General features: G+C 27.9%; 2 protein-coding genes across 3 annotated transcripts in view; one reads left to right on the plus strand and one right to left on the minus strand.

Moving 5' to 3' along the window:
* LOC107455226 (Tyrosyl-tRNA synthetase) overlaps nt 1–2,597 on the minus strand; it is a 35,668-nt gene extending 33,071 nt beyond the window's left edge. Inside the window, exon 1 of one of the 2 annotated variants that reach the window (XM_043045745.2) lies at nt 2,490–2,597. The gene's annotated coding sequence lies outside the window, so the exon portion shown is untranslated. The remainder of the gene's footprint in view (nt 1–2,489) is intronic. The other variant, XM_043045746.2, reaches the window with a different exon arrangement.
* Nucleotides 2,598–2,639: 42 nt separating this feature from the next.
* LOC107455227 (coiled-coil domain-containing protein 50) lies at nt 2,640–20,372 on the plus strand. The gene is made up of 11 exons (XM_071184764.1): nt 2,640–2,887; nt 3,677–3,739; nt 4,723–4,861; nt 8,481–8,574; nt 9,152–9,266; nt 10,157–10,287; nt 11,943–11,978; nt 13,725–13,877; nt 14,786–14,871; nt 17,920–18,062; nt 19,338–20,372. The coding sequence occupies exons 1-11, from the start codon at nt 2,812–2,814 to the stop codon at nt 19,502–19,504; spliced, it is 1,203 nt and encodes a 400-aa protein (XP_071040865.1). The 5' UTR covers nt 2,640–2,811; the 3' UTR covers nt 19,505–20,372.
* Nucleotides 20,373–21,426: the final 1,054 nt, after the last annotated feature.

The following is a 21,426-nucleotide window of genomic DNA, read 5'->3' on the forward strand; positions in this document are numbered from 1 at the left end:
CAAAGATTTAGTTGACCCACTTTTAACTACATGAGAAACGCCATATTGTTTGCTCCGTTCAAAACTTTGTTTGGAACGAGGAGAGCTAGCGACGTCGTTGATGACGTAGGACTAACCCTGTCTATACCCATTAGAAAACTGGAAACTCTAAAGCTCTGGTTTCTGATAGGCAGACTCGTAGCAGGTAATACAAAATTTGTCACTATCAGAAACTTTGTCTTTTTCAATGTCCTTCCCCCCCTCCCTTCAAAAAAAAAAAAAAANAAAGATGTCATGATAAGTTTATGTCACTTTTAATTATTGATATATGAAATGTACCGTTTTAAAAGAGTATACAAAAATGTTTTATTTTAGTTTTTATACAGAAAAATTATTATTTAAAAAATATGATTTTTAAATTTTTATCAATATAAGAAAATTCTCTTGATATATTTTTCAATATTTAGTATTAAGGGGTACAAAATCAGTCATATCAATGACATCTTATGGCAGTGACATCCAGTTAACGCTCTTTAAGTAAGAGGATGCTGTATCATGGAAGAAACATTTCATGGTAAATTCTGTTTTACCTTTATTCCTAATTTAAAACTTAAGTTTAGAGAAAAGTAAGTCTAAGCAATCTTACAGCAAACTGTAAAGTTTCCAAGTGCTGAAAAAATGTTTAAAAAATATCAATATTCAAATCAATTATGGCGGGATTACTTTTTTATTTCAAATCATTGCATTGCATTTTGATAATTCGAAAAGATTTTTTCAGCATTTGAAACTTCTTGGTTAATTCTAGGTTAATTCAAACTCACTCTTTGATATATTTACTTAAAATTACTCATGCCGGTGAAAAAGAGAACTTTCCAAGAAAAGCATCTACCATGGTATAGTGCTCCTTTATTGACTGGCAGAACTAGCTTTTCCTTATTGTAGAACTAAGATCTCTGTAATCAGCCATGATAATATAACATACATTTTATCCAGCCCGAAAGAAATACTCATTTTCAGTATTTTTATCAATATCCATTTTCATTGATACCAGTCAACGATTTATGTGATGCACAATATCACCTTAATAGTTTTGTCTCAGCTTAATGGTAAAATAATTAATGACTTCTTTGATTCTATTTGTACAAAGACGCCCTGATGAATGCTGAGAACCTGGGGGTTTGATGAGCAGTGGTAGGAAACATATAAGATACTGGTGGGCTCGTGAGCTTATTACAAAACATGCAAACTAAATGACTTTCTAATTACTTTCTGCTTATGTATTTTTTATAAAATTTCTATGTTCCAATGTTTTCAATGCTCTAATGTTTTAAATGTTTATAATATTTTCATGATAGAGTTCGATATCATGTTTTCATATCATTTTCATGTTATTTAGGTGTTAATTTTCAACGATTATTCTCATAGTATGCTAGTGTGGAGTGTTTGCACAATCCAGCTAATGATATTTATCAAGAGTCACTGTTAAAAATAAAAATTATTTATAGTGCAAAAAGATTATATGAAGAAATTTTTATATATATATATATATACACATAGACATATGTATATACATATGCCAGTGTCTGCGTGATATGAGATTTCATTGCATTTTAAAATTACTATTTTTTAGAGGGTTGCCCCTAAAGCAATTAGAGCTCAAATGCATGTAGCAGAACGATTTATGCTAAAAGAAGAAGAATTAATGAGCATTACAGCTCAAGTTACAATGAAATTTTTTTATTCTATTAATAATTTTTGGGGATATTTCCGTATCGTGATCTGTTGCGCCAACTACAATCGCCAAGGTGCCAAACAGATTATGAAAAAACTAACTAGCAATTATGAAAAAAATAAAACATTTAGCTGTTTGCCTATGGGTGGTTACGAGTTATACCTTTCTAGTTAATCCCTTGCTGTGACCTATTAGGTCACCAAGGATGAAATTTGTAGGTTAGACATCGTAACCTTAACAGCTTATTATTTGATATTTGCTTAATATTTTGTTATCCTTTTTCTTTAGTTGAAAAGTTACATATCTCACTTGCTTAAAGAAATCATTGCAAGCTCTAAAAAATATTAACTTTTTAAAAGTTAATTTCACTGGAAAGGGAACAATCGAAAATTTGTACTATTAAGAACTAAGATTTCTTATGTGGAACTACGGATCGAAGACCACGCTAAACAGTGATAGTATTCCTCTCTATAATGTATAGTAATGGTAAAGTGTCCTCATTTCTAAATCAAGTACGTAAACAATCCTTGACATTACCAATATAAACAATTTTGATAACGAAATTATAATTAATTTTTTCATATTAACATCCTTTTAGTTGTTAAATTCCTCAACTCATCATACTATAATAACCCAATCCGATTGTAAATATTCAAGCCACATAAATAGCAGAAATTATTACGATAAAGTTGATCAATAAGTCAATAACTAACATGCAATTAAAAGTCGTTAGTGGAAAAAAAATGTTTAGACTACAATTTTTTAATAAATTACTTACCAACGTGACACTTGGCCAACTTATAATTTACGTCTGCTAAAATAAAAAGAAAGAAGAAAGCATGTCTGTTGCCATCCAAACTAAAATAGTAGAAAAAAAGATCACTGTAATTGGTTAAAGGAATATTTCGAACTTTCATTTTTGTAAAATAAATTGGCAACAGATTGTTATTTATTGTTTAGTTCCAGTTTGTTTCATGTCAAAAAGTCTTTTTTTGATGCAGTCAAATGAAAGGATGTTAATTTTCCCTATTAAAGCTGCAATGTTCTGATTTTATCTCGTAATCAAAATTAAATATCAACTTTTTTACACTGCGTAAAAAATGGAGTGTAAAATACAATGTATGGGAGCTGACGTCCCAGAGGAAGTAACCATACCAGAGGGTAAAGTTGAATCAGGTAAATTATTTTATTAAAAAATTTATGTTTTTGAAGTGATGATTATTTTTATTTTCTGTTTCAAACGTAAAAATTTATCATTCCAAATTTTATGAACCTATATTATTGGATTGACATTGATTACTCTTAAAACAAAGAATTAAGTTTGCTATTGTTTATCATGTTCATAAAATGAAAAATAATTATTCTATTGAAGTAAACATTGTTGGAAGAGTTATGTCAGCTTTTTTTCTATGATTTATGTAATCTTTTTTCTAATCTTTTATTATTATCAATGTAATCTTTTGTTATTAACTTCTAAATTTAATATAATCTTTTTTTATTATTATTATTTAGATGTAATATTTTATTATTATGAACATTTTCTCCTGTACAAACTAAGATTTTTACTCCTATTAACAAATTTTTTTAAGCAAAAAGTAAAATTTGTTTTTAAGACTGTGTTATTAATGAAGACCATGACAATAATGACGATTTTATTAATAAAAATTTTCCAACTGCATCATTGTGAAAAAATGCCAACTTTAATTAATACTTTTTTAAATTGCTCAAAATGATTTCACATTGTTTGATAAAGAATCCTTATAAATTAATTTAAGATTCAATTATTTTTTGATACTCTTGTCAATAATAAGACACTAATAATTTCTGTTAAATGTTGTAGTTTTTACGTAATAAATTGTTTACTCCTTTAAATATTGAATGTTTTTTTAACATCAAATTGCTAATTTTTTAAAATTCTTATTTATATATATATATATATATTTATTTATTTATTTTTTTTTTCAGTTTGCAGAGAATGGCTAGTAAGAGAAGATGGTGTGTTAGCCTATAAACTTCAAAGTGAAGAAAGTATGTATTTAGAGAAAATAAATTTAAAATAAAGGCATATATATGTAATAAAATTGTGTTTTTGTGTTATTTTTCTTAAAATATTTTGTCTTAGTTAAAAATTTGCTTAATTAATTTTTTTTATTCCATAATAAAAATAATACTTGTAAACTAGTACCAGATTTAAAGTTTCATCCTTGATCGGATGTACTTTTGAATTAAATGATTCTGCCTTCATTCTTTCTATGTATCTCACTATTTTCAATAATTCCTTCCAATTTTTTTACAATTTATATAAAAATGGAATTTTATGAAAATAAATAAATCAGGAAAATGTCAATTTTTATAAAGTTAAATTTCTTATATTAGATTATTGATATATACTTTAATATAATCTATTAGTATACGTAAAAAACTTTTTCAAAGCATAGCTAATCTTTGTGGATTTATTAAGAAAATATCCGTCTAAATTAAAAACCTATAACATAATATCAACTTATGTAAAAGATTTTAAAAAGTGATGATAAAAGTTTTAATTGAAGGGGGAGAGTTTCATTTGAGTAATTATATGATTCTGATATAAAAGGATAATCAAAAAATAGATACATAATAAATGTTTCTTTATTTAGAAAAATTTCATATAGCTTAAGAAACATTTTGCTCAGATGAGATGTAATTGTCTTATTGTGTAAGTTTCTGTTTCACTTATAAAAAATCTCTCTCTCTTTTTTTTATAAGATCTTTATTGCTGAATTAGACTTTTAAAATGTGTTTAAGTTTCAATGATTTCTCATTCGAAAGTGTAAAAACAAACTAGCGCTTTAAAATTATTATTAAATGAAACATTTTCTACTTTTTCAGTTCTTGTTTTCTTCCTTACATCTTTACAGATGTTTGACTAAAAACTTTGCTAAGACTTTTCTAGTTTAAAAATTTTTATTACACTCATATTCAAATATATTTTTTAAAATCTGATTTTATGTGCATTGTCAATAATTTTGCAGTAGAACATCATTATGGTCACAATAAAGAAAGGAGTCAATTATTACGCTCTGATTTTCAAGAAGCTCAAACCGCACAAAAATTTGAAGAGGAAGAAGCTGTTGCAATGCATTTGGCATATGAAAAAATGCTAAAAGAACAGTAAGTTAAATATTAATTATTATTTTGCTATAGCTTTATTTCATTTATGTTTACAATTTAGACTGGTGAAACTTTAAGAGGAGTTTTAATCAGTTGAGCCTTTTCAAATTGCTAAATTTTCATATTTTATAACTAGTCAGAACTTCTCTTTTAAAAGAGAAAAGTTAAATAGTCTAACTTTAAAAGTATTTTAAAGTTATAAAGTTGTTGAGAGAATAATAAGTTAAGTAAAGCTCATAGACATAGTGCATGAAATAATGTTCAAAATATATATATATATTTTTTAATGTTAAATTTCTTGTAGAGTTGCATTTTGCCAATGCAAAGTAACGAATAATATTTTTTAATTTTTGAGCTTGAATTATGTTTCCTTGTAAATATGTTTTTTTAAAATTTGTCAAATTTATAAATTTTTACTGTGGCGTGTTATTTCAGTGCTTTCATTCTGTAGTCTATCTGTATAGAAATAATTCCCATTGTTTTTCTAATCTAAGGCCAAAACTAAATTTTTTTTAAATATAGCAATTCTTCTTTTTATTTTAAGCCACAGGTACAGACAGATGTCTTAAGATAATCAGAAACGTGTTCTCATTTGCTATATCTATTTTTTCTTATAAAATTTTTATTATTATTATTATTTTTTAAAAAAATAGATAAGTGCATTACTTGTATTTATGTGTTAAATGTAACTGGTTATCCATTAGGCTAATGAAATTCAAGAGACCATAGACTAATAAGAAGAGTGAAATTTATACAGAATATCTATATTTTTTATAATCTCTGTATTTAAATTAATATATTTATCGAAAGTATTATTTAAAAGGAAATCAAGATCTAGTTAAAATGTGGTTGTTGTTATTCCTAACAAGTTAACAACTAGGTTAGACCAAATTCATGAAACCATAGATTGAAAAAAAACAAACAAGAAAGTCAAAAACAAGAATGTACCATATTGTATTCCTTAATAAATTTTGTTGCTTAAACATTTAATAGAGATATAAAAATAGTTTTATCTTTAATAGAGTTAAAAAAGTCCATTCTTTTCTGAATATGCATTAATATTAAAAAATCATTGGTAAATTTGTTTCTGCGAGATATATTCTTTAACTGTAATGGCAAAATAAAAGCACAAGATAATGAATTTTAATTTTAAAATAATTCAAATTTATTTCCTCTGTGTTTTTATAAAATAAAATTTTTTAAAGTGGTTTTAAATTTAATGAATGTAATTTTCAAATTTCATTTGGTGAAGATAAAATACAATACTCAACTTGATTTGCAAAGTAGATGTTTAATAATTAGCTGACTGTTGATTTCACAGCCATTAATAACTTTTGATTTTTTACTAGTAAATATATTTCACTTCAAATATTATTTGAAATGACTATATATTTTTAAAAAATTTACTTAGAATAGAACAAAATTTAGTTCTAAACTGTAACTGTGTTGTCATATTATCATAAAAATTTTATAATTAGCTGATTTTTGATTTCGAGCTTATTTTCTGGTTTTTAATTTCAATTAAATATACAATCAAGTTTTATTTTAAATTTTTGTTGTACATTTCAATGCAGTTATTATTCTTAAGAATAAAATTTTTAAAAGTTTCAGTTAGGAAAGAACAAAAATTTAAGTATACTAATTGACAGTATTTACAGTGGTGGCCAAAAGTGTGGACACTTTTTGAAAGTTTCATGTTTTTCAACTTTGTGTGCTTGTAGAATATATTAATTTTCACTTAAATACAAAAGTTTATATATCAAATTGAAGGTAATTTAATGTGAAATTTAATAACAAAACAGAATTAAAATATCTGTATTACAAAAAAAGTTATGCCTATTTTAGTAGAACAAACAAACATAAATCATTTTGAATAAAGACGTGTTTTGTAATAAAAGCGTACTAGCCAATCACAAACACTGTTCTTAGGACCAATCAAATGTCTGTAACTATAGTTTAAAGTTTAGTTAAACTAATTTTAAGCAATGTCATCAACAAGAAGAACTAATTGGACTTCTACAAAAAGAAGTTGAATTGTCATATTGAGAGAAAATGGCCTCTCTTATGCTGAAATTGCAAGACAAGTTAGTGGTTCAGTGACTTGTTCTGGTGTACGAAAGTTCTGTTTACGTTATGAAAAAACGAAATCAGTGGAAAATGAAGCCAAATCAGGCCGAAAAAAATGCACAAGTGCTACCGCCGATAGAAAAATTAAACGGCTATGCCTTCAAGATAGAAAAACTTCATCAGATGCCGCCATTAGATGTGAAATGAATGCAGCGGGTGTTGCAGTAAGTTCAAGAACAATAAGAAGAGGGTTATCAGGATTTGGACTACAAGCTAGAATTCCAAGGAAAAAACCATATTTAAATCAAAAGCAAAGCGAAAAACGAGTTAAGTGGGCAAAAGAACACATTAAATGGTCAGAAAATCAATGGAAGCAAGTAATCTGGAGCGATGAGAGTAAAATATCGCTCTTTGGTAGTGATGATAGAAAATACGTGAGACGTAGAGTAGGTGAAGCACTTCATCCTGATTGCATTGAAGCAACTACAAAAAACCCAACAAATGTTATGATTTGGGCATGTATGTCTGCAGATGGTGTGGGCCGAATTCAAGTGATTGATGGCATCCTGAAGGCCAAAAAATACATTGAAATTGGCCCTGAAACCAAAATTGATACCTTCCATCAGGGATCTCTTCCCCAACAACGAACCATTTATTTTTCAGCAGGATTCAGCTCCATGCCACACAGCAAAAGTATGCAAAGCATGATTTCAAAATAAAGGTACAGATATATTACCATGGCCAAGAAACAGTCCTGATCTCAATCCAATTGAAAATTTGTGGCGACGTTTGAAAATTCTTGCACGAAAAAAAACGTCCATCCAATAAAAGACAACTTATTGAAGCTATAATTGATTCTTGGCACCATGTGATTACGAAAGATGAACTTCAAGCAGTCGTTCACTCAATGAAAAGAAGCTGGGAAGCTGTCTTAAAAAATAAGGGTTATCCTACTAAGTATTGATTGTGTAAGTATCACTTTAAAAAAATGCAAATCTAAGATAGATCTTACTATTAGTTGCATAACTTTTTTTGTAATACAGATATTGTAATACTGTATTCATTATTAAATTCTTCATTAAATTACCTTCAATTTGATATATAAACTTTTGTATTTAAGTGAAAATTAATATATTCTACAAGCACACAAAGTTGAAAAACATGAAACTTTCAAAAAGTGTCCACACTTTTGGCCACCACTGTATATGATTTAAAGTTAAATAATTAGCTAATATTTGATTCTGAGCTCATTCATAACAATCTTTCAGCAGTATGTTTTAAAATAATTACTTCATAGAATAAATCATAAATTTTAAGTAGAGAAGAATGTGATGCCCTGATTTAATTAATGTAACAAAGCACAATTTAACTAATATATTTAATTAATTATAGTTTAATATTTAATGTAATAAAGTGCATTATTTGCTTTCTGATAAAAATTAAATAATTAGCCAACTTTAGATTTTTAACTCATTGATTACATTTTTCTAGTTGTATATTTTAGTTAAAGTATTTTTTAAATTAGTTAAAAAATTTTAAAAATTTCAATTAGGGAGGACCATGATGCCCTTATTGCAAAGCAACTCCAGGACAAAATTTTGCTTGAAGATCTTGTGCAGCAGAAAAAAATTGAAGAGGAAGATCAGGTTTGGCACTTCTTTGTTTAAATTAAAAAATATCTTATGTTTAATTTCTATCTCCTTATAATCTAGTTCAAAGCCTTTCTCAAAATATAGTAAAAATTACAAGATTCATTTCTTAAGGGAAAAAAATATTAGGAAACAAGCATGAAATAAAGTAATTTTGTTAATGATTGTTATTTAAAGTAATAACAATAATAAAATGCACATGAGGTGTATTTTCACTGGAATAAATGCTGATCATGTGGCGACTGGCAAGCAATTTTGTAATCACTATTTGTTATATTTAGTTGCTCCGTAGCTTTTGGCAACCTTTAATTTTGCTGTACAATACAGCACCTGATATTTTTGCTGCTAAATATGTAAGGTAAGTATATATAATTAATATATAATAACCAAAATATAATTTTTAATGAAGTGTTAAAGAAGTGTCATGATGTAATATAAATTTATGAATCAATAAATTTTATACAAATTCTTTATTTATTTATATTGAGTTTATTTTTTTCCTTTCAGAAAACTTTTAACTTTATATGATTTTCTTTTAATACTAATTTTAACGAAATGTTTATATTATTTTCAGAAAATCGCACTAGAGCTACAACGTAAGGAGAAATTGCGTCTTCAGCGCAAACGGGAGGAAAAAGAATTGAAACAAGCTGAGAGGGCAAGAATGGAACTTTCATTAGCTACAACCTGTAAGAAATTTTACATTTATTTCAATTCTTTGCTTTGTATTCAAATTCTCTTAGCAAAGCAATTATTTCAATTGCTTTGTATTCAAATTCTCTTAGTAATTTTCATTTCATTTTTCTGAAACTCATTAGAAATTTAGCAAATTTTGTTTAAATTCTTGATATTTTCATTTCCCAAGGTATTCTTCTGTTATATAAAAGCTGTTAGGGCTTTTTAATAAATACTGCAAGTATTTGTTGCTAATACTCTCAGTATGAGATATATATACATTAAAAAGCACTAATTTATTATTAGCCCTAATTTATTTATTAAAGTCCGACTGATTTAAAAAATCTTTTAACCAAAAATGGATTTAAGAATGCAACAAGACGTATGCTTTTATGAAAGCTGTAACAGTTTTATGTAGAAATTTTGGAATGTACGCACGGAAGTTGACAAAAAATGGCACTATTCAAATGTAGCACTGTACAAAGAGCGCAAATGTTGTAGGACTCTAATTTAATCTGTATCAGAACATTGTTTAATAGAACACAATTTATAAACCTCCTAATCTGGTCTGGAAACCTCCTTTCACATTTTAACTCTAGAACTGATTGCTCTGATCAGTGATGTATTGCAGCTGCATCTGTTGTGAAATTATGTAATTGAAATCTAAAATTTTTTAAGTAAAATTTTTACAACTTTCCCAATAAATGTGCCATTTATTTTCATTCGTGTATTACCTTTTGTTTCTGAAATTTTTAATTTTAAAAACAGGCTGGACACCTTGTGCAAAAAAAATATTTCATTGAGAAATGCTTTTTTAAAATTTGGTTTTAATTTTGTTGTTGTTTTTTTTTAAAATTCCCGTATAAAGTCTATGCTTATTAATTAAAAGTAATTTTTTTTCCAGCTGGCCCTATCAAGACTATGGAGGATAGCGCCACCAGTCCATTAGATAAAGATGTATCATTATTGTCAGCTGAACCTCCTGATGATTTGACACCTGATCAGTTTCAGAAATTTATTCATTCTAGAGATGCTGTAAGCTATGTGAAATATCCATTAAACTTTTTTAATTAATTGTTTTTTTATTTAGTTCAGGGGTATCCTGATATGGATATATAGTTCAGGGATTACATAGGCCTTTTTTGTCTGGTCATCATCCTAGAACCAGACTATGGTGATGGATGCAATGTGTTAGATATCTGGCATGAACTGTTGCAGCATATTTTTATTTTATTTTATAAGATTACGATGTGAGTAAATCTTATGAAATGAAACACAATTTCTGGTTGGTTGGTTCTAATGCCACTTGCCACACGGGCAAGCCTGCTTGGTGAAACCGAGCAAATTTTAGGTAGAGTGTGCGATTCTTGTTTTTCAGTGGCGCCATCTATGACCAAGAATTCGACTTCTGCCACATCATACGTCACGCCTGTTTATTAGGCGGACCCATTTCTACATCCATTCATTTGTCCATAGATCATAATTTTGATCTGAATCATAGAACGATCGGTCTCCAATCCAGTACCCCCAGAGGTATTGATTTGTTGTGTTGAAATAGGGAGGACTTTGCGACTAGACAGAGTTTTAACGTGCATCAGTCACCGACTACACGAGGAGTCTTCGGATGGTGGGGTTCGAACCCACGAACTCTCGGGCATGGGCCCGGCGCCCTACCGACCAGGCTATCCCGGCCCACACAATTTCAGACTTACATAATGCAAAGCAACAGTTCAATTCTAGTTTATATGAAATTTGGCCTAAGAACTACAGCAATATACTATAGATATCTCATATTTAGTTCTCAACATGTTTACTTTTGACAGATATTTGCACTGTAGATATCTCATCGGCTGGCTAGTTTCAAAATTAGCAATTGCAGGCATTTAGACTAATATGTTGATGTGATGAGACAGTTCTGAGAAAATAAGTCTTAAATGCTCTTAATGAATAGAAATGTTTAAAATAATCCCCAAAATTGTAAAAACTTGCACTTTTTATTATTAAATATCTGAAACTAAAAGAGGAATTGTCTTTTCCTCAAATTATGTCTTTGCTGGCTAGGTCTTAGACCTTGAGATTAAGTAAGTGACAGAGTGTGGACCATAAGTTAAAAAGTTTTCTGAATGTCTAAAGTTGACATATTATATTTTATTATCTAGCTGAATCACACATCCTGATACATTTCAACATAATTTGCAATAATACGTATTTTGTGATAATATGTAGTTATGACATTAAAAAAATATGCAGCACAATTCAATTTTTGAAACTCATATCATTATTTAATTTCAATTCTCACATCGCTATTCTAACAAGCTGGCAAAGTTGAATCATACATTGTGATTAGTATTATAAATGCTATCTGGAAATTACACAAGCTGGTGGATATTTAGGGATTCATAATCATTTCAAGAGAGTCAAAATATTGTAGGAAAGGGTTTTGCTTTTTCCTTGATTAACCAGTCATGTTTGTTTTGCATCTGAATAATCTATTTTAAATTTGCTCTTATATGATGAATAGGATATGCAAGTTTGACACGTAAGTTATCAGTGCACTTAGTTTAATGCTATGGTCATTTTTAGTGTTATAAAATGTATTAGAGTTGTTTCAACCATGCTTCTTTATATGTTTTTTGATTATAAATTCATGTTGTGATAATGATCTTCTAAATTGCTCTTTAATTTTACAGGAGCTGGCTCGATTACTCCAAGAACAAGAAATGAAGGTTAGTTTTTCCCCTTCTACTCTGTGTTATTTAATTCTTGGTGAAATGAAATAGTTTATATGCAAAATTTTGTTCTTCTTGGTGCTATTTTATTTAATTGTAAACAATTTCAATCTTAATTTTATTTTGCCATTTCTCTTTTGATTGGAATAAGTTTTTTGTATGATCGGAAATCTTTTTATTATTTTTCTCTAATTCTAATTTTAGGCACGTGAAAAAAGGATTAAAGAATAAATATTGTAAACTAGCATAGAGAATTTATGCACTCCATTGATTTAATAATTTATTTTAAACTGTAGAGTTAAAATTCTGTTCAAATAAGCATTTTTGTACATAGGGAAAAAAACGTTTAAAAAAAGAGAATTTATGCACTCCATTTATTTAATAATTTATTTTAAACTGTAGAGTTAAAATTCTGTTCAAATAAGCATTTTTGTGCATTGGGGAGGAAAAAAAACGTTGAAATTCCATACAGACTTGCAACATAGATTTGTGCATTATATTTATTAATCTTATAAATTATCGCTTTTGAACATAATATCTTTGTTTTATTATCTTTATGTTATGAATGAAGCAGGAATTTAATATAAATATAGGTTTAACCTGCTGAAGTGGGGAATGCCAATCCTGGCAATTACCAAAACTTGCTCAACTTGATCCAATCAATTTTTGCCAATTATTTCTTAGAGTTGTGATATATATATTTGGAAACAATCTATGGGTTGTTCATAAATATGGACATAATGCCTATGAGCCCTGTACAGTACCTAAATTCAAATCACGGATTATTTTTTTTACAAGTTAAGGGTTATTTCTCAGTATTCACTAATGTGTTATTTAAGATAGCAGAACATTTCTATGATAATAATGTAGATATTGAAATTTAAGTTTTTACTGGTTATTATTAGTTACACCCAGATTCATCGTGTTGAAGATGAAAAGTCATGAATGTTCTACATTTTTATCTGAGTAGTATTGGTATTTCTCTCCTTTATCCAATTCAACTTAAGCTAATCTGTGATCTGTTACATATTCATCAGATATCATTTATTTATTACAAATGCCCAGAAGATTGACTTTGAGGCTATTAGTTCTCTTGTCCTCCCATATTTTTGAACTTTGCTGTATAAAGACACAACAAGTACAGAACACATGTCAAGATAAAAGACATCAAAAATTTGATCTTTCCCACTGAAGAGGGAAAACAGAAAACCTTAAATTTTGAGCTTGTGCAAATAATCATGTAAACAGTTATGACCTGTATAGTTTGTCTAAATGAGAACTCCCCATGCCATTCATCCAGACCCGTGGCGTTGACTATGGTAATGAGGTATAACTATTTCAAATGGGGATTAGAGGTGAGGACAGGCTTTGGTTGAAGAGAGAAAGGGAATCTTTTTCTACAGTCTATGGTGTTAGTCCTAGAGTTAAGAGAAACTCTCCTCTCTGAAATGTGCTATTCTTGTTTCCATAGCAGCAGGCGGCCTTAGACTTTGTGGCGATGGCAGTTCTTACTGTAGGCAAACTATAGAAAGACAGAAAAGTGCAGCAGCTGCACTTTTTAGAAAATCGGGAATATCTTGTGTCCCCTTTATCAGAGAAATCTGGGATTTAGAACTGTTCTTGAGTCTAGAAATATGTTGTCTTTTTATTAGGTGTTTAAACAAAGCCTTCTCAAAGGTCTCTGTTGGACCTGTACACCTTTTTTCTCGTTATTGTTCCATAATTTTTATTTTGCATTTACAGTCACCTGGAGGAAGTAAGCAAGATCAGCAGTTAGCCATTGAAGCTCAAGACAGAGAATTAGCTAAAGTTCTCCAAGAACAAGAAAGGCTCAGAGCTAAAAAAGCTAGAGAGAGAGCCAGACAGAAAGCAGCTGTTGGATATCAACCTGAAATGGTATAACTCTTTTTTTTTTATATATCGAATACCAGCTTGTTGACCTCTTGGTAAACTAAAAATCTTATTTCGTAAATTATGTAATAATACATGTAATGGTTAATTTTTTGGTTTATTTAAGTTTTGACTGCTAGTATAAAATATAAAATTATTCTTTTATTATTTTTTATTGTTGATTAATTTAGTGTCTATGTAGATTCGGTTTTTCTGTCCTTTTTATGAAAAAAATTTTTATTTCTTATTTTTAAATTTTAATTCATTATGAATACCGAAGTGCTAATATTTAGTTTGCTAAACCTTGAAGTAGTTGCCGTGTAAAAGTGATATTTAGTTATAATTTTTAAATTAATAAAAGACAAAAACTAATTTTAAATATTAATATCGTATTTAAATATTTAATTACAGTACCATAGCATATTTGTAAGTTTAACATTGATTTTTGTTTTTCATTTCTAAGTTCATCATCATAAAAAACCTTTTTCTTAATGTTTACGCTTGTTTCTTAAAATTAACTTCTAAATTTTCCACAATTTGTAAACTCTGCTGTTGTAAAATAATTTGTATCCCCAAACATGTATCAGAATTTCTAAATGTACTTTTTTGTTTTTTTTATTGGCTGTGACAATTATATCTTTAATGCCTCTAAGGAGTTTGCTTTCTTTAAGTAGATACACCTCTTTAAGTAGTAGTATGTTTTTACTTTTTTTGTCTGGTTTTTTTCTTCTTGTTTTCTTGTTTTATACATTGTTAAATACATACAATATGCATTGTTTGATCATTATAATCAATTCCGACACTTGTGCCATTGAATATGACATTTAACTTGAATCTATATTGAAAATAATATTTTATTTGCTATATAGTTAAGCATTCTTGAACTCTTTTAATTATTCTTATGTTGTTTTTAGACACGCCCTCTAGGTCTACAAGGACACATGCCTGATGCACCGAGTCGAGAAACATGTACAAAAGAAAGATTGTCTAGTCCTGATTGGTAAGTAATAATTTATTCATTAAGACAGTAGTAATTATTTATTCATTAAGAAAGTGTTCTCTGTGATATCTATTTATTGTATCTTTTAACTAGAATTCAACATAATTTGTTAAGTTGGTAATAATCAGAAAAAAGTAACTTTTTTACACCTAGTAACTTTTTTTAAAGTCCAGGATTAAAGTCACTTTTTTTCATTGATTGCTAAAAGTCTCCAAATTCCATTCTTTTTTGTTAAAAATGATGATGAATTATTTATCTTTGTAAATTTTTTTTGCTACACAGAAAAACAAGAAAAGTTTATTAAGTTTTCTGCGACTACATAGCAGAAGCGAAACCGAAACTAGCTTGTTTACTTGAAGTACAGAACACTGTGTAATTTTTTCTTATAAGCAAGAAATAAAAGGCATTTGTGGTCAATTGTTGTAGTCAATTGCAAATGTTGACTTAGTTTTTGTTGCTCCTTTTTTTTTGTAAAGTTTCACACTATTTTCATATATTTTTTTTTTCAGTCTATATTTTTTTCTAATTTTTACATCTTCTTTGGGAATTTGAAGAGAAATTCTTTTTTCTTTTTAAACATTATTTGGTTATTGTATTAAAAATTTTTTTCGCCATTTTTTTTATATATACCTATTCTAAATACCCATTAATACCTAAGTATCCTTATACCATAAATACCCATTTTTTGATACCCATTCTAAGACTTTTAATGTATTGTTGAATTTTCCTTACAGCTTCTCTTTGTTGATCAAAATTTCTTTGTTAATAGTTTTTTTTATTTAAATCTAACAATCAAAATAACTTTATAAGGAAATTTGTATGTATATCTTTCAAAAACAAAGGGAGAGGTATGTTTTATTGTGTGTGTGTGTGTTTTTTTTTTAATAGTCTGTTTTGTAATTGTCCAGTTTGTTTATACATTACTTTTCAAAATCTTGAAAGTTTTGTATATTTATGCAAGCTACCTATAACAATTAAGTTACGTGAAAAATTAGTAGACTTTACCTTATTTTTATGAAGCATTTAGTGGCAGAACATGCAAATTTTTTCAGTGAATTAGAAAAAATTGCATTTAGTAGAGAAAAGGACACTGAGAGCTGGTTTTTAAAAACTATATTAAAAATTGCCAATCATCTTACATATTGTTCAATATTTAATACAGAAAAACCTCTCGGGAGCTACAACTCACAGTAAAATGGTCGTTAATGGTGGTTGGTCAATCTTAGGGGTTTCCTCCATTGACTACAAAATGTTATCGAAGATACATGTTCCTTTGTGAGCTTAATTTTAATTTTACTGTGTATCATTTGATGTCACTTACTCAGCATCATCAAATGACATTTATGTTGGCATCATTAAAACTAGATCAATAAATAAAATTTAGCTCAAATAAAAATGACCCCATCTGATATAATTATGTGTAAAAACAAGTTTACCAATTATTAATGACAGAACTATTTTAAATAAATAAACAATTATGTTTTTTTTTTTGCTTAAATTTGCATTTAATATTAATATCAATTAATATCATAAAAATTAGTTTACTTTAAAAATGAGAAGTCTGTTTGAGATGCTTAGTTTTTCTAAAATAATTTTTGTTTTTATATAAATAAATTTTTTTTTTTAAATTTAACTTTTAACTCACAACTAAATCATTGATAGCATCGTCTTTAGTGCACTGTACCGTAACATGTGGTTGTCAATCGTTTTAAGAGATAGTCAAGAAAAGCTCTTTAAATAAGAGCCGCTCACAAATATTTTAAATACATTAGAATCTACATATTTGTTTTGTTAATATTTTTATTTTGATATTTTTTCTTGTTTTCTTATTTAACTTTTCCACATTTGGTGCACAGGTTTGCCTGATCACTGTGAAAAATTTTGATGGTCTCTCCTAAAAATTATTTTCAACGCAAAGTCTATTGAAAAAATTCCACGCTTCCCTAAAGTGGTCATGAATAGAGGAGGTTACTACACAGTGGTGGTTTTTCCTGAAGGTTTCACTATACTTAATGTGAACTATAAAATGTCATTAAAATGATAAACTTAAATATTTTAAGAGAAAAACTTAACTCTGCTAAAGAACTATAAAAAAGAAAATATTGAAAAAAAAATCAATCAAAAATCAATTGGAAAAGACTGAAGAGGGGAAGAAAAAAAGCAAAGCAACAATATTGGCTATAAAGCCGAATTTGAAAATTATACTGTGTTTAAAAGTGTAACTTCTAATTTAACAACAGAAAAAGAAATTATAATAATTTTTTATTCAAACTTTACAGTAAGTATTTTAAATTTACTTGAATGTTCAACTACTAGAAAGAGCTACAGTTTTCTTATGCTGCATATATGTATTTAATGTTCATCTAAATGCCACTGATTACTTTTTTAAAAATGTTTGATATATTTAAAAAATCAATTCGATAAAAAATAGGAAAACATATTTATAATTTACTCTGTTCTGCTTAGGTTACTAGAAAATTTATTATGGCCAAATTTCAAAATTAGTAACAAAGGAAAAGTATTAAATATGTTTGCAGCATATCTGACCATTGAAACTGAATGATTTGTTCTGACAACCGTTGATTTTTTCTTCACACTGCACCATTTTATTACAGCAATTAACTTTGATTTTGAAATCACTATTTAACAGTTTATTCATTTGGTAGTGCCATTTATTTACAAATTTTGTAACTAATTTTGAAATTTGATAAGTTATCTAATTTGGTAAGTAAAACACATCACACGTATAATTATTCTCCTAGGTTTTTTAAATCCTAGGTTAGTTGTGGAACATTGTTATCTGTATATTTAGCGTTCCAAACTAGGACGGAAGAACACCTTTTGTGCTGGAATTTAGAAACATGCAGTGTGTTTTATCACCTATTTCTAAATTGCAATAAAACAGTGTAAATATTGTGTAATAATCTTTAAAAAAAATAAGAAGGAACTAAAAGATTACACAAATTGGTAATTTTTGAGAGCTAAAAAATTAAATGTTTTTAAACATATTGTTTGATTAAATTTATCAAAATTTATTGCTTATTCTAGGAGTCCAGTTGATGGCTGTAATTTTCCTGGGAGTTCTGTAAATAATATTGCTGCAGCTATTGATCCAACATACAATGGTGGTAACCAATCTTCATATGTTTTATCCCCTCATAATTTTTCAAGCAATTCTCCACTGTCTAATGGTATGTAATGTATAATTTATTATTTTTGTATTAATTTAAATGTCAAACGTTAAAAAATTGAGAATCGCTATAACTATTTAAAAAAAAAAAAAAAAAAACTATTTTATAATGTGTTGTTCTTAAATATTTGAGAAATAATTATTAAATCTGTTGAAGTTTTTTTGTTTAGTAATTGTAAAGAAATTTCAAATTCTATATTCATATCTTCCATAAGATTTGTGTTAATATTTCTAAATTCTTCTACATTAGATTTATCAGGGAAAATTTCAACGCATGATATTTTACTTGAAGTAGAAGTTTAAATTTGAAAAAATAAAAAACGAAATTGTGCAATTTATTAAATTATTTTCCCCAAAAGAATTTAATTTGCACTTTAAAATGGAATTTTTTTTGGTAAAGCAAGTCACATTAAAATTTTTTTTAGATAATAATTTGCTGGACTGACTAGGTTCAAATCAATTAGAACTCAATTTTTTCTTTAAAAGTCCAATTTTATTAAAAAAATAAATAAAGGAGACTTTTGTTTTTGAAAAAAACCCAAGTTTTTGAAGGTTTTTCTTGAAATACCCATACATGTTAAGTTTTTTCCTAAAACCCTGATTTTTTTCCAACCTCGATAGTTTGTGTCTATGATAGTTTGCAAATGTTGAGTTTTCCAAACTCACCATTTTAAAATATTTCTTATTTGAAAAAAGTAAAAACTAGTGAAGAATATTGTGAAGTCTTAGAGATTTAATTTCCACCTATATTATAACTCTCTTGTTTAACCTAAAACTTTCAGTCATATTAGATAGTTGCTATCCTATGTATATAACAGGGTTTAACATGTGTTATTCAATGCATTGATGGAAAATTCCTATGCAAGCTTACCCTAAACTGCTTTAAGAGTTAAAAAATCTGAATTTGAAATTTTCAAATCTTTATTTACATCTTATAAGTTTTATTCATATTTGGTAATCGTAAATAAATTACCAATGTATATTTGTGAACCAGTTGAAATGATTGGCTCATATGGAAGTATTTAGCTCATGTCTTCAATAAAAGCCACTGACATAATTCGGTTAAAGATTTTTGTATTAAATGCTTCCAAGGAAATACACATTATAAAAGTTTGCTTTATTCAAGGAAGACACTTTACTTTTTTCAAGAAACAAAATTCTATTTTTATAGTTTTCATTCAAAATAAGTATATTTATGCCTCTTATCTGTAATACTCTTTTCTGTTCCTGTGAAATCTTTGACTAAACAAACACTAAAACATCGTATTATTTTTAGATGTACCCCCTTATAGTCCGAGCAGCAGTGTCTCTGACAGCTATTTAATGAATGAGGAAGACAGTGAACCTGCTCCTCCTTATATGCCTATTCAAGGTACGCGTAGGACCACATCTTTAGAAAAGAAAAAATCAAAGAAACCAAAAGACGGATGTAAAACTCAATGATGACAAACTTATAAACTTTTCATAGATTCATATACATAGTAAATGTTATTAACCACTTCGTAATCAATGCAAGCTGTACTTGTGTACAAATGTTTAGGACAACAATACACAAGTGGGCGACCTTTGTGCTAAAATACAAACTGAGGTAGACAACGTTAAAGAGCACAAAAATATTATTAAAAGCAGACAGCTGTTTCGGATGCTCAAAGGGCAACCTTCATCAGTGCATCAGGAGCACTGATGAAGGTTGCCCTTTGAGCATCCGGTTTGTTTAGGACAACAGTTTCCTTGCTGGCTTATAGGATAACTGAGCACAGTCTTGTTAAACCTCTTTAAATAGTGCTACCTTTGATGATGCCTTTTTCAGCCTGAATATTCGTAATTAATGCAAGTAGTTCTCATGTACTAAAGTTTAGGACTGCCATTTCTGTGCAGATTTGTAGAACAATTGAGCACAATCTTTGATTTATATCTTAAAATAGTGCTCATTTTGATATCTTTTTCAGCCAGAGTATTCATATTCAATGCGAGCTATTCTCGTGTGCGAAAGTTTAGGACCACCATTTCCTTGCAGATTTATAGGATAACTCAGCATAAATTTTGGTTATGTATATCTTAAAATAGTACTTTCTTTGTTTATGCCTTTTTCATCTAGAGTATTTATAATCAATGCAAGCTATTCTCGTGTGCAAATGTTTAGGACCACCGTTTCATTGCATGTTAATAGTGTAAATGAGCACAATCTTTTATTAATCATCATAAAATTGTGTTCCTTTTTGATTTTGCATTTTTCAGAGTATGTTTAATCTTGTATGAGGTAGTTGGATAATGTACAATGGATAACAGAGGATCATATGCTACTGTTTTTCTTGGGTAATGCAACAGCTCCTATTCAGATCTGTATATGTTCCAAATTTTTTTAATTTACTGGCAGCTTGAGGAAACTGTCTTGATCATGTGCAAATCTTAATTCTTTTTAAAAAAATCAATTAAACTAATTATATATATCTCTATACAAGGACCCTATTTTTACTTTTTTTGCAACTATAAGTAAAATTTTTTTAAATCTATAACAATAAAACTGTGCATATTATTGCGAAATCTGTAAAGGAATCAGGAGGTAAAAAAAAGAGGCATTTATTTATATCACTTAATTGCATCTGATGCAATCTACGTGTAAGATGATGCAGTTATCTGTACTGATGATGTGATGCCTTAAAATACGGAAAATCTGCTACTGGTCTTAAACTTTTGGACACGACTGTATATTTTAAAGATGATCTGTTATTTTAGAACTGCAAAAAGTTTTGTGATATAAAGTTTGATGTATAACTAGTGCAAACTATTCTGAATGAATTTAAGAAAAGTATAATGAATAATAATTTGTAATTAGAGCAAGCTATTTTTATAACGATATTTTAAACTAGAGTTATACCCATTTTGCAACTATAAAATAGAATAAAAATAGTTTTTCAAACAAAGAACTGAGTTAATACAGGCTATTGTGTAAAAATATATACTGATGCAAACAAAACATAAAAATTTGTAATTAAGATGAGCTATTTTTAGAACTATGTTTTAGAACAGGGGTTTCCAACTTGCATGAGGCCGGGGACTGCAATTAAAAACACAAATCAAATGGCGGGCCACAACTTCATCAAAATTTTATGTAGAACTCTTTTATGTTTGAAGGAACATTAATTATTACTGTTGGATTTTTACCAAGTTGTACAAAACAAAAGTATTGAATAACAAATTAAAATAAGAAGTAAATTTTAAAAAATATTTAATTGTTATTAATAATATTTTAAAAAATATTAAATAAATAATGAAAATTCGTGCTACAATAACTTTAATGTGCGCCTATGTATTAAACAATTATTGTGGAACAGATATCTAATTGTTAAGATATAAAACTTTAA

The sequence above is a fragment of the Parasteatoda tepidariorum genome, chromosome 9, assembly GCF_043381705.1.
Source record: "Parasteatoda tepidariorum isolate YZ-2023 chromosome 9, CAS_Ptep_4.0, whole genome shotgun sequence".
Classification (NCBI taxonomy): Eukaryota; Metazoa; Arthropoda; class Arachnida; order Araneae; family Theridiidae; genus Parasteatoda; species Parasteatoda tepidariorum.

Coding starts and splice junctions, on each gene's coding strand:
- LOC107455227 (XM_071184764.1), top strand. CDS start 2,812: ATGGAGTGTAAAATACAATGTATGGGAGCTGACGTCCCAGAGGAAGTA. Junction 2,888..3,676: donor AGAGGGTAAAGTTGAATCAG/GTAAATTATTTT, acceptor TTTTTTTTTCAG/TTTGCAGAGAATGGCTAGTA. Junction 4,862..8,480: donor GAAAAAATGCTAAAAGAACA/GTAAGTTAAATA, acceptor AATTTCAATTAG/GGAGGACCATGATGCCCTTA.